We start from the raw sequence: 13,226 nt of genomic DNA, 5'->3' as shown, positions 1-13,226 counted from the left end.
AGGAGGCTGGGACATTTATGCAAAGCAGAAGCCACTTGGCCACTTGTGTGGTCTGTCCACGGTCTGCTGGCCATGAAAGAGAGGAGTCCAAGGAGCCCGAGTGGAGGAGCAGGTCCCATAATAACTGTGTTTGCCTTGGGCGATGGCCAACACTTTTACTGCCCCAAGGAGTCGAGGGCCCTGGCCATTACATGTTAATCCCCCAGCACCGATGTCAAATGTCAGCACATGTGATTTGTCATCTTGAGCAGGAGGAACCCGCTCTGTGGAGGACTCGGCGTCGGTGGTCGACTCCTTTGCATTGTCGCCTCGGGCAACATTTGTCACCAGAGGCGCGGACCACCTATCTTGTTCTTGGCCGCAATTTACAAGTCCCTCCAACATGGCCAGGAATGTGCAATTGATATTCTACGAAATCGGAGGACCAGGCCAATGACTATGATATATTTATTCCCATCCACGGAGAAAAAATGTTACTCATATTTATAGAACTTTTAGTGTGGGTGATCGCAGTTTAAATTTAAAGGAAAATAATTTCTTTACTAAATTTAATGGGTGATGGGTTAATAATTACAATAAATTCTTGGCACGCCAATAGATGTTGACATATAACATAAAATAAATTTTACACTTAAAAAAACACCTAAAAAATGTGGGAGTTTCAAACTTTTGAGATTTGTGGGCGTTAGAGCGGGCGTGACACTTGACTGAAGTAACCATGAGCTTCTTAGGCATTAGAGGAATAAACATGCAATGGCTCCACCTAGCGGTGAAACTGTAAATGGTCATTACTTTTTAGTGAATGGTCCAAAATTTTGGTATTGATAAACAAAACTAAATCCAAACAAAATCTTTAATCATGTGGGCTCCAGAACGATTTTAGCGTTATGACGGTTTGTAACAAACTTGACCTACGCAGGAACCCCTAGAATCGGTATGCGTAATCCTAATATTCCAGCTCTTAGTTTCCGAAATCAGACGGAAATACGAACAGGGCTAGATCCAATCGGCTAGTGATCCAGATCAAGAATCCTTTGATTTCCATCTGTTTTCATTACATCCCAATACAGCCATACATACTTACGTAACTTTCCCTCAAAAATCAATTTGAAACAATGTATTCCTTTTGAATTTATATATATTTTTATTTATACGGTTTTTCTGCACACATTCGTTAACCAACAAAAAGGAAACAACTGAGCATTTATTTGAAGAGTTGAAAATGAGGAAAACTCATAAGAGAAATGAAAAGTGTGGAATATTTTGTTGAGGCTTTTTATTCAATTTCTAGTGTGTTGTTACTCGTTTTAATACAAAGAAATGCAATTAAATAGTCGTTTATATATTCGTATATATAAGATAGAGATTAATAGAGATGGGGAGGGGAGACAGACTTGAAGAGAGGTTGTGAAATGGGCGCAGGTGTTATACATGGGCGAAAGAATCATTTTGCTTCTATACATAAATAATTACATTTAATGCTCGGCTTAGGAATAAAACATATTACAATGTACAATGGTAGAAGTGTTAACTTAGGCGTATGATTAATTAATTAATTAAACGTAATTAGTAGAAAGAAAAGTGCAAATGAATTTACAAATGACAAATGACAATCGGTCCCCGCTCCACTCCAATCGACTCGATTCGACTCAATTCGATTCGATATAGGTTTAAATAAATAGTTTCTGCTGTGGTAGATATAGTCATCGAATAATGGAGCTCGCCCATTCGCCGTCGATTCAACATAAGAATTTTGTTTATATTACAGCAACGCGCATACGTATAAGTACAGTAGTTCAATTCGAGTTGTGTGTGGTGTGTGTTGTGTGTTTTTCGGCTTCGTTTCGGTTTCGTATCGGTTTTTTATTTAGTTGAGTGCTGCTTCAATGCCTAGTTAAGTTAATAATTAATCGTTCAATTGTTAAATGGTTTCTTGTCTTAAGTACACACTAATTAAATTTTCACCTAAGCATCTTGCTTTAACTTCTTTTTGTTTGGGTTTTCTTATTTCACTTTAAATTTACATTCATACATATCTCTACATATAAACTTGACGCTTCAGTTTTCTGCTTCTGTTTCTGTGTTTACGCATTTCCCTTCAAATTGTTTTAATTTCGCATATTTGGTTTGCTAATATGTTTGAACTATTTATTTTAAATATTAATATAAATATATGAGAAACAATTTTTGCATATCTTTTTCCATGTTCGTACACATATGCCTATATGTGTCTATATATATATTCGTATGTAGAAAAGCAGCAGTTGGTTTCATTTTGCTGTATTTTGATTTTATTTGTAGTTTTAGTTTCTTAGTTGTTGTTCAATTAATAAATATAACGTTGCTTATTCAGTGTGAATTTGGTGTTTGGTTGCAGTACATATCGTTAGTAGTTCTTTAAAATTTTCCATTATTCAAAATTTGTTTCCATCCTTTCTCGAATTGGATATCGCCCACAAACTGCGTCCTAAAATCCATTTTCATGCTGACCATTTCAACAACTTTTTTGTATTTGCTTAAAAAATTCGGTTTATTTTGAATGGAGTTTTTATTTTTTGTTCATCTAGCCCAATTTCGTACGCTTGTGCCTAGTAAAATTGTTTAATATTTAGTTTTAACCTTTCTTTTTTGGAAGTGTTTTGCTGTGCGAATTTGTTATCGTTATCGTTATCGTTATCGTTACCGACTCTTAGTTCTGCTTGCGTATGAATTTAAAAAACGTCTTCATTCGTTTCCCGTTCATCATTTTTAAATTTGTTTGCTAATTGGTTTTTGGTTCGTTATAAAATTTTGAAAATATATGCATATATGTATATAATATATATATCGATTTTTGTTTGCATTTGTATTTATTAATTCTCATTGCTAATATATTTAATTGATTTAGTAAATCAAAAGTTTGCTACGCTTTTTCAGTGCATTCGAAACGTTTATTTGCTTGCACTTTTGAATGTCGCGCTTTCATAATTTCCATTTCAACAATTTTAGCATTTTGTTATCGATTATCGCTATCGCTTCGGTTCGTTCCATCGTTTTGTTAGTTTATATAGCACATACTCGTAAATAAAAATCTTATTGTCTTTTCATTTATAACTATGTAGCAGTTCTGCGAGTTCGTTGCCTGCGGCCTCTCGAGTGCAGTTGGTGGAGTCTTCACTGTACTCGCTACTGGATGAAGTGCGGCCTGAGTTATCGATATCGGTTCTGCGCCTGCTTTCGCTTCCGCTTCCGGTTTCGCTTCTGTGGTGTGCTTTTAGGCGTGGTGCAAGTGCAAAAGTCCTGTCTGAGTCGAGGTACTGAACAGTAAGCAACTCCTTTGTATATCGAGTTCTATATATGTTTATATATATATGTATCAGTTCATTATAAATTTGAAATATTTATCCATACATTTTTGTTCTTCACTTGGTTTTTTGCCTAAATTCTTTTGAAAACTGAGTACTGAGTAAAGGTATGTCTTTCTTAAGCAGGTCTGTTCCAGTTCTCACCTTCACAGAGATGATTCATATTTAAAAATTTAGTTGATGAAGAAAAGTTGAACAAGTATTCAGAATTCAGTTTATAATTTTGAGTTTATTATATTCTTAGTCACGACATTCCACGTTCCGATTCTAATATTTTGAAGTGATATCTGCAATATTTCGTTGAACAATTAAAATGTCTGTGAAAGTAAAAGCTGGGGCAGTCCTGTCCTTAAAGATCTAATAGCCAAAGCCCACCTATCCCTAACTACTACGCAAATCTCTGGTGAGTGAACCAGTGCAGCGTTTTATTCGGCCTGATCCTGTTCATGCCGATGCGAATCGGTTCCGTCAGATGGGAAGTGGTCGAGGTGGGCAGGAATCCGCTGAAGCCGCCATCGGAGCTGTTCCCGCTCCCATTCCCCTCCAGATCGCCGTTGTAGAGCACTGGATACACGCTGATGTTGTCCAGGTTGTCGATATCGATATCCCCGCCCGCATTGCGCACATAGGTCAGCTGGTGATAGGGCGTGGCCATCAGCTTTTTGGTGAACTTCCGGATAGGTCTCTTGATGGTTGTTGCTGCCGTAATGCTGGATGTTGCTGCTGCTGCTTCCGATGTTGCCGTTGGCGAAGCTTCCGTCAGTGTGTTGTTCAGGTTGCTGTTGATGTTCTTGTCCACGCTGAAGAGTGAAGGTGCAACATGTTGCTGTGGTGTCGTGGCCGCTGTTGCTGCCGTGCTGGAGAGTTGCTGCATGGGTGTTGTCATTGCAGTTGCTCGCGTGCTGCCACGTGTTGCCACTGGCGGTTGCAGCGTCCAGAGCAACTTCCTTGGCTGTTGTTGTGGCTTCACTTCGTTCTCGCCCGCCAGCAATATCTTGGAATTATCCACGTTATCCCGGGGATTCTCCCTGCTGTTGCTGCGGTGCCTGCTTGGCTGTTGCGTGCTCTGTGCAGGGATTTCAGTCTGACTGGTTGCCGTTGGTGTTGCCCGCGTGGTGCTGCTGCTGTTGCTGTGGCTGTTGCTATTGCTCCTGGCCAGCGGCGTCTGCTCTATCACCAGCTGCGAGCCCGATGTCGAGGTAGTTGTGGCCGCCGTTGCCGCTGTTGCTGATGTTGCTTTGGTTTCAATTGTCGCCGTGGACTCCGCCTCCGGATCGTCCACCAACTCGGGCTCGTACTGTAGCAACTCGGTGTCGTTGCCGCCGGATGCCTCGGCCTCCATTTCGGTGATGTAGGTGGCCCAGGCGTCGTAGTTGCTGCTGCTGCTAATACTGTCGTCAGATGTTGCTGTTGTGCTGCTGCTGCTAAAGCTGTCGATTGTGGACCAGGTGGACCAGGGCTCCAAGCTGCTGCTGCTGCTGCTGCTATTGTAGGTATCCAAATCCTCGAAGCCCGTGCTGCTGCTGCTGCTGCTGTAGAGGGTGTCGTCGGTGTACGGCGATGTTGGTGCCGTGGCAAGTAGTTGCAATTGCTGTTGCTGCTGTGCTTTCGGCCTGACCTTGCCCTTTCTTCGCCGCCCCTTGCGCTTGCTGCTCAGTGTTGCTGTTGTCAATTGTGTTGCAATGGTTGCTGTTGCTATTGGTGTTGGTGTTGCTGTTGCTGTTGCAGGCATTTGTTTCGTTGGACTAGCTGATACTCGTTGTTGGTGTTGCTGTTGCTTCTGTTGCTTGCGCCGCTTCTGCTTCTTCTCGTGTTGCTGTCGTCGCAGCAGCAGCGATGGATCATTGTGATGATGTCGCACCTGATGTTGCTGCTGCTGCCGCTGCTGCTCCTTCTGCCGGTTTATCGCTAATTGCTTTTTGTTAGTGCTACTTAAACTAGTACTACTATTATTAAGAATAACGTTATTATTATTATGGCCATGATGCTCCTGTTGCTGTTGCAACTTTTGATTTTGGTTATTCGATTTGTGGCGATTGTTTTTGTTGTTGCGCGGGGGCTTCCGACTGTTGTTGCTGCCATTGCTGTTGCCACTGTTGTTGCTGTTGCTGTTGCTGCTGCTGCCACTGTTGCCATTGCTATGGTGATGGCGGAAAAACTGCTCGGCCTCGATCTTGTTGAACATGTAGCAGGCATCGTTGACGCTCTTCTTGGGCCCCACAGGCTTACCTCGGTGCGTGAACCCGACACGTCGCTGCAGATCGACAACGGAACGGAACACGAAATAACCGTGCACGATGGTCTCGTTGAAATAGCAGGTATCTCGCAGTTCCCTCTGCAACCAGAAAAGATATACATGTAGATATAGGATATATAGATATAGATATCGTTCACATGCAATTTATGAGCGGCATTTCCGTTCATAAGGTTGGTGAGGTGTTATATGCGGTGGATATTCTGATGGTCTGCTATTCTGAAATGCGTATCGACAACGATGACAGCGACATCATCGCGCGAGGAGTGAACGTTTAGTCTGCCTTCTGTTTATTTATAAAACACTTGAAATCTCAAAACGACAACCAAATGAAACGCGGCTTATGACTTGGATGTTGGAGTACCCTGGGTAGATGTCTTTGGGGGATATTGGTTTGCTATTACCGATCGAGGTATGTGAAGAAATGGTCTGCAATCCATAGACCTTTCAATAAAACTTTTTGAATTAATTTTAAAATTTATTTCATTTTAATATTCGCCAAGAAAACTACTAAAATAGTTTTATGGAATTTTTCTAGAGTTTCGTTACTTGTTTTAATGGAGGAACTGGTTTTTATTACAAACTAAAGAGGAAAACTTTCTTTGCTTTAAAATGAGTACTTGTAAATTGCATTTAGTTCCAAAGAAGTTTACAGGTAAAATATAATTTTTATCGCTTTCAAATGAGTCCCTGCAAATTGCTCTTTATTCCAGGGTATTAACAGATCCCATATCACAACCCTTAACCTTCTTATTTGACTTGTTGAGCGCGTGTTGCTGCCGTGTTGGCCATTCGTGCTATCAGCAGACCGATCTGATCGCTCAGATCGAGGCGATTGTGGCCCAAAGTGATGCCAACGACGCAGATGAAGCATTTCCCAAGCAATTAGGTCTTGTGCCATATTTAGTGACGGCAACTTTTTTGCTCTTCGCATATTTATAGCTCGTAATTGCTATTTTTGAGAAGCTTCTCGCCACTGGTCAAGTGCCCCAGAGTGTTTGGGGTAAACTCAATTGTACTATTTCAAAAAGCGATCGAGTAATCAGAAGTTGTGACCTCGGCCCACACTAGCTTTACCGCGAAAAGCCCCCTAAGATATCGAATGGAGTGTGCTAATCACGGCGGGTATTTGCTCAACAGCTCAACATTGATTTTGCGGTCATAATCGAAAGCAATGGAAATGCCTGACCTTAGGGGTTCTATTGTTTGCCCAGAGCTCGAGTGCGGTTTAGTTAGCTAACTGTAAGTGCAAAGGACATTGAAATGTTTTCGCCATTACCACATAACAGCGGCAATTAAGTGCCGCGTCATCCGTCTGATTGATTAGACATATCTATCTGGCATAAACGAGTTGTTTGACTTTTATGATGGCAAATCTCAGTGCTCGAGTGGCGGCACTTCAGCGTGTGACATTGAAAGGGGCTCGTAAAAACTGTTACAATGTCTCGAAAATTTGATTTTCAATTTTCCAGTTGCAATTCATTGCTCCATGCGAAATCACGCATACGCCGCGTAAACCTATCTGAAAATCTGTGCCACATTCGGCCGTAATTGCATATGAAATTGTTCGCATTTTCGAATTACAAATTACAAAAATATTGTAATAAATATTTTGTTCGGCCCGCTGACAGATTTGGTGCAACCGCAACAGGTTTTCACCCATTGTGGCTGACAATTTGGCCAGGTCGCTATAATATTGTTATTGTCGTCTAAAGCTATCGTTTGCATAAAACCATTATGTGGAACATGTCATAAATTATAGTGTTTGCACAGTTAGTTTGCATAAAAACAAATCGGGTAGAAGCGGAAAAATATGAGTTTTCTACACATTGTCAAGTATGTGAAGTACGAATGCAATGCAATCAAAGGCGCTGCACCGGGCCTTGGCTATATCAGCATCTATATACCGGCAGAACAAATATTGTCAAGCATATAATTATGGCTATTGCCAACAATTTGCTTGCCCAACAAGATGCCATAAACTTTATCTAGCCATAAACAAATCGTGTGGAAATTCCCTTTCATCTTGGCGATGTTTTTTATCTATCAAGGGGATGTAGCCCGTCTGGAAAGTGAATCATTCTCCTCGTCGGAAAACTCCCAAAATGTATATTATATTACTACTCACCATGCCAACTAATCTCCAATTGTCGTTGAAACACAAATATCTTTGAGTTTCTTTTGCGTACAGTGCTATTTTGAATTCGTTGTTCAGATAATCCGGGAAGCCGACTATCGTTATATTTTCTGAAAAACACAAAAACCAAAACAACAAATTAATTCCATTAGTTAATGATGTAAATATTTGGCGGGCAAAAACATTTTTAATTAAAGGCAAACATGGCTCTTTTCGTCAAAGTGATTAAGCGTGCCAAAACGGAAGGTAACGATGGGTGGGGGCAGGGGTTTGTCATTAACATCGAGATAAAAGTGTGTGTAAGACTAGAACTTTGACCTTACTAGGAAACACGTGCCTTGGCGGATATTACTTAATGAATGACGATGTTGATGAGTTGCTGTCAAATATTTATAATTTAAATAAGTATTTAGAACTCTCAATATTTGGAAATAAATATTTATAGCTTCCGAAATAATAAGTTGTTGAACATGCTATATTAAGACTTTGTAGAATTATTTAATGTAAGATCAAAATAATTATTATTTCTAATTCGAGGGAAAAAAGCCAGGAACCTATGTATTTCTTTTGACCAACTTATCTTTAAAGATATAACTAATATAATTGTTTAATATTACTATTCAGTACAAAGACAGACCTTGATGAAACCCCAATAATAATTAGACTGGGGCTAGATCCTCCTTATTTGTTTGCTATAATTTCGATCAAGAACCAAAACAATTTCCCAAAATAGTCGGCGAATGCATTAAACCTCGAAGTCAAGTAGCCAAGGTGCGCATGCTCTCTCCGCTAATTATAAACCGACAATGTGGGCCCGCAGATGTATCTGGAGTATCTGGCGGGGCATCTGCCCCTGGGTTCACTATTCCAGATACTGTATCCGTATCTGTAGCTGTATCTGGCCTCGACAGGCTATTGAACTTCAGCGGGTTGGACCAGGAGGAGGGATGCGGCCACAAAAGTCACTAATAAGTAAAGCACTTGAAAAGCCAAAGAAAAAAGGCAACACGAGGAGAAAAGCCACTCGAGTTAGATTGATAGGTGACTGGGTTCAGCCCGTTCCCGTTCCCGGTCCCGGTCCCAGTCGTCTGCCATTCTGCCGTTCTGCCAGTAATTAAATTTATGCACACAAATTCTTGGCAAGAGTCGCCGTTCTTGGTCTTGGTCTTGGTCTCGGTATGGGTTCTGAGTTCTGAGTTCTGAGTTCGCAGTTCTCGGGGCTCTGGGATCTCGGCTCTTGGCTCTCATATTTCATAAGCCGGGGCGAGCTGAGGGCTTGAGTGACTCTGTGCTTCACACCTTTGGCCGCCGGTGGCAGCCACTTGTGCCTTGTGCCCCAGGGAGCACCCTTTGTTGTTGTTATTGTGATTCACGGCCCGGCCGCTCGACTGGCTTATTGATTTCATTAGTTTGGTGACACAAACCCCGAGTGGAGCACCCTCTGGCAGCCAGCACTTGTGAGTGCGCACTTGGTGGTGAACTGGGAGAAAAAAGGTGTCCCAAATCAAGTTACTGGATCCTCAACAAACTAATAGGTATTGTAATAATAATTGAAAATCTACATGATCATATCATATAAAATATGAATGCACTTTTTTATTGTAGTTCCTAATCATTTTGGTATTGTATTCCATTATAACACCATAATTTAAATATCTTTAAACCATTTAAATATTGAATAGTTAGTGTGGAACAAATATGTTATTCCCAAAATAAATTCTTCTGAATAAGTAATTTTATACACTTAGCATCCCTTATATTCTGAGTTCTATAAATTTCAGAATAGAAATAAAACCTTCCTTGAACATTTTAAAATGCAGAGCATAGTGTTGCTGGATCTTCCACAGATTCATCCATCCATTTTTCTTCTGAAAGCTATTTCAGTAAATGTTTTTTTTCAGTGAACTGTAACTTTTAGTCACTGGTTACAGTCCCCTTTTTATTCGCCCCTCTGAAGGCGTTGCCAACTTCGATCCACCTCCATTGTGCCATATTTGCCTACTTGATTTCTCAGCCGAGCAGGAAGTGCAAGTCCATTCAGATGAGCAACGGTAACATTGTTGCGGTCTTTGCGGCTTTGTTAATCCATTAGATGACCAAAGATTTGATATCGTTGAACTCCCAATGACTTTGACATTGAAAGTGCCACAGTTCCTAACATCTATGTAACTACAGACTTCAGACTGCCCCCTTTGAACATAAAAACCCCAGACTAGAAAAGCCAAATGTTTATTTTTATTTTCACGACACACTCACCCAAAAAAGCCATCAAATGCATTTTAGGCTTTGGAATTTTTATGGGCTTCGATCTTTTTGGATATTTTAGAGATCTTAGCCACGGGTTTGTTTTTCACTCAATAAAAAGCTTCGATCGGGTCGCATTTTTGCCGCAAGTTATTAAGATTTTAACAGCCAAATCTTCGTCTTCTGCCGAGTTTCTAATTAAGTTATTAGTCATGGTGAGTGGAATGTTCGTCTCGTCGCGTTTCGTTTAGATGCGAAAGGGCGTTTGAACTGGGAAATGCATCAGCATAAATACGGCAAAATAAAACCGACGAAAGGGCGTTCTCAGATGGTATCGATGGGTCTCGATATGGGGGCGTGATTTGTTTCAGGAACGAAGCGATGGATATAGAATTTCGAGCGGCCTGGTTGTTCTAATTTATGGTCATTTATGGCATTGAATGATAGCGGCTGGCTGGCCATAATTTAATTGTCACTAAATGAAGTCTGCGACGTCATAGTATTTGCGTCACCAAACTGTCATAATTTCGTAAACAAGTGATAAGAATTTCATACCTTCACCAGTGAATTGCGAGTTCCTTGGGTCTTATAATTAGTTGTTTCAGGCCTTATATATCATTACTTCAGTTTATAATTTCATCATTTTTTATACATATCTCCGTTTTATAAATAACCCAGTTTATATGGGCTGGCCCACCAGCTGTGCACAGCTTTATTTTGTGGGCCGTAAAAACACAGCTCTTGAAATATAATGTCAAAACCCAAAAATGTAACAAATGACACACTCAGAGGGAAGTCTAAAAACAAGCGAATCAGGCATTATGCTGGAATAATCAGGAAAACAAAGAACACGGCCAGCAAACAAACCATAAAAAACACAGCCAGCAACAAGAGTCAAAACCTTAATCAAATATGCAAGCAATGAGCTTCATCAACATAAAATTAAAAAATCATAAAATGCTAAACTGCACAGCATGAACAAAATCCAAAATCAAAAAACCGAATCAAAATAAAAACAAAAATCAGATATCTCGACAACGAGCTGGGGCGTCAAAAAGCCTCGTAATTGCGGCACATGTACGAAAAACAACAGCGACGAAAATCAGAAAAAGATTTTACGATCCACCCGTGTACATATGGATATGGTTATGGCCAACACCGTCACCGTCACACGGTTTTTCCAACGGCTCGATCACTTTGTCATTCAATCAGCATGATCTTCGCCTCCATCTTCGATTTGAGTTATGGGATCTGTGTGGATAGTGACCAATGGATCGGTGGGCGTTGCCAGCTCTCATCTCTAGAGCTGGATAAGCATAAATCGCAGCTTATCGATCTCTATGATAATCAAGAGCCATTTCCCTGGCATATTTATCGGGACCAACCATATTTGATTTTACTTTCCAGATTCTACTTTCACTCTTATATGGGATTTCTATGCGGATAAGAATTCCATGACGGCTTATGATTAACGAGGAGAGTTACAGACCCGGACTTTAAGTAAATGCAAACAAATGACAGGAAATGAAACAGCCACATACACCTAAAGGGTTTTAAGAGCAGGGGAATTTCTTATACCATTTACTAATTTATAAACTTTTTATTATGATATAAGGGTATACCATGCAACATTTTGCATTCTTATAAGAAGGCTAGAAAATCTTTGGAAGAACCTTTGTTTTTATTGAACATGGCAGACTGTTATCCTTGGCTTTTGAGCGTAACTTCCCCCAGAGCATTGCCCCTATGAGATCCAATAGTTCCTGGAATGTCGTCTGAGGCATTCACTTCGATGACTGCATTCCCGGAACTTTAGCGCTGACGATTGCAGTTGGGTTCCCTTGGCTCTCGGGCTCTGGAGCCTGGGGTCTGGGGTCTTGAGTCGGGTCTGGGTGAAGCGTCTTAGATTACACTCGGCCCTAAGTAATTGCATTTTGCATTTTGCATATGCTGCAAAGTCAACAAACAACTGCGATTTGTCACATGCTGCAACTAGTGGCCCTGGCCATCATCAGTATTGGTTTTGGTATCGCCATTGGTATTGGCATCGTCATCGGAATCGCCTTAGTTGCAGCCACTATATGGGTATATGGTATAGGGTATAGTATACGGCAAGTGGTAAAGTATGCGTATAGAGGCCCGCAGTTATTGACGTTTTTGTCACGTTTCCTGGAAGAAACCGTTTTATTTGCTCGCCTGGTGCCGCGGCTGGCATTTCGGTTTGTTTTGTAAGCGGAGAGCGGCAAACAAACTGCCCTGGGCCTGGGCAAAAGGAAAACAAACCTCAACTTGCAGCCATTTATCAGTTTCGACCTCCACTCTACCCTCTCTCTTCCCCTGGCAACTGCACTAATGCTAATTGCATTGGCACGCCCTGAAGACCAGACCCCAACTCCCAGCTCAAGCTTGGGGTCCAGTTCCATTTCCATTTCGAGTTCCATTTTCATCTCAACTGACCAGCTCCGAAGCCAAAGCCAAAGCCAACTCGAATGCCTCGAAATTAGCGCCATTTAATGTGGAGCGTACTCAAGTTTTACGCACGATTCTTTCACTGACGCCACTCGAATCGGTGCCCCCGGGAATTGGCTGCAGTGCATCGGGGGTGACGGGCTCCAGAGGCCACAGTGTCAATGAGTTAATTAGCGCACGATTTGTCGCCCCCACAAAACCAGACAATGCACAGGGAAAAACATATGGGTTCACCATCAATAGTTAATTATATTATTATAAATCAAAAGATTACTTTAGAAAACAAAACGCAAGGTAAAGTTATATTTACTTTAATAAATATTATAAATCACTAAATAATTTACTATCACTTTAATAATTAAAATTCGATGGTTATTATAAATCAAAAGATTACTGTAGCAAAAAAACGTGGGAAAGTTATATTTACTTTGATAAATGATATAAATAACTTAGAGAAATAAATATATATATATAAATAAGAAACAAATATAAATAATTTACTATCATTTTACAAATTAAAATTGGATGGTTGTTATACATCAAAAGATTAATATATCAAAAAACCGCAAGGAAAAGTTTTATTTTCTTTAATACAAACATTATAAATTAGTAGGAGGATTGTCATTTGGAATATAAATAATTTTCCTTCTTACTTATTTAAATTTTTATTTATATTTACATTTATTTTTCCAGTGTACTTGAGAGCACAGAAGTGGGAGAAAACACCACTCTTTTTGCTCTTTATGTGGGTGGTTCCCGTTCCCCCTAGGAACTATCG

At 40.5% G+C, this 13,226-nt stretch overlaps 1 protein-coding gene across 4 annotated transcripts in view; it reads right to left on the bottom strand.

Annotated features, from left to right (window-relative positions):
• Positions 1-1,120: 1,120 nt before the first annotated feature.
• Positions 1,121-13,226, bottom strand: part of ths (thisbe) — a 63,913-nt gene continuing 51,807 nt past the window's right edge. For all 4 annotated transcript variants that reach the window (XM_017074410.4, XM_017074407.4, XM_017074408.4 and 1 more), the window contains 2 exons: positions 7,727-7,845; positions 1,121-5,679 (listed from right to left, as the gene is read on the bottom strand). In XM_017074410.4, coding sequence (XP_016929899.3) covers positions 3,733-5,679; positions 7,727-7,845 — 2,066 coding nt within the window. In that variant the 3' untranslated portion in view covers positions 1,121-3,732. The remainder of the gene's footprint in view (positions 5,680-7,726; positions 7,846-13,226) is intronic.

Source organism: Drosophila suzukii, chromosome 2R (genome assembly GCF_043229965.1).
Source record: "Drosophila suzukii chromosome 2R, CBGP_Dsuzu_IsoJpt1.0, whole genome shotgun sequence".
Lineage (NCBI taxonomy): Eukaryota > Metazoa > Arthropoda > Insecta > Diptera > Drosophilidae > Drosophila > Drosophila suzukii.
Note: the sequence above shows the minus strand (reverse complement) of the source record. Positions and strands in the feature narration are given on the sequence as shown.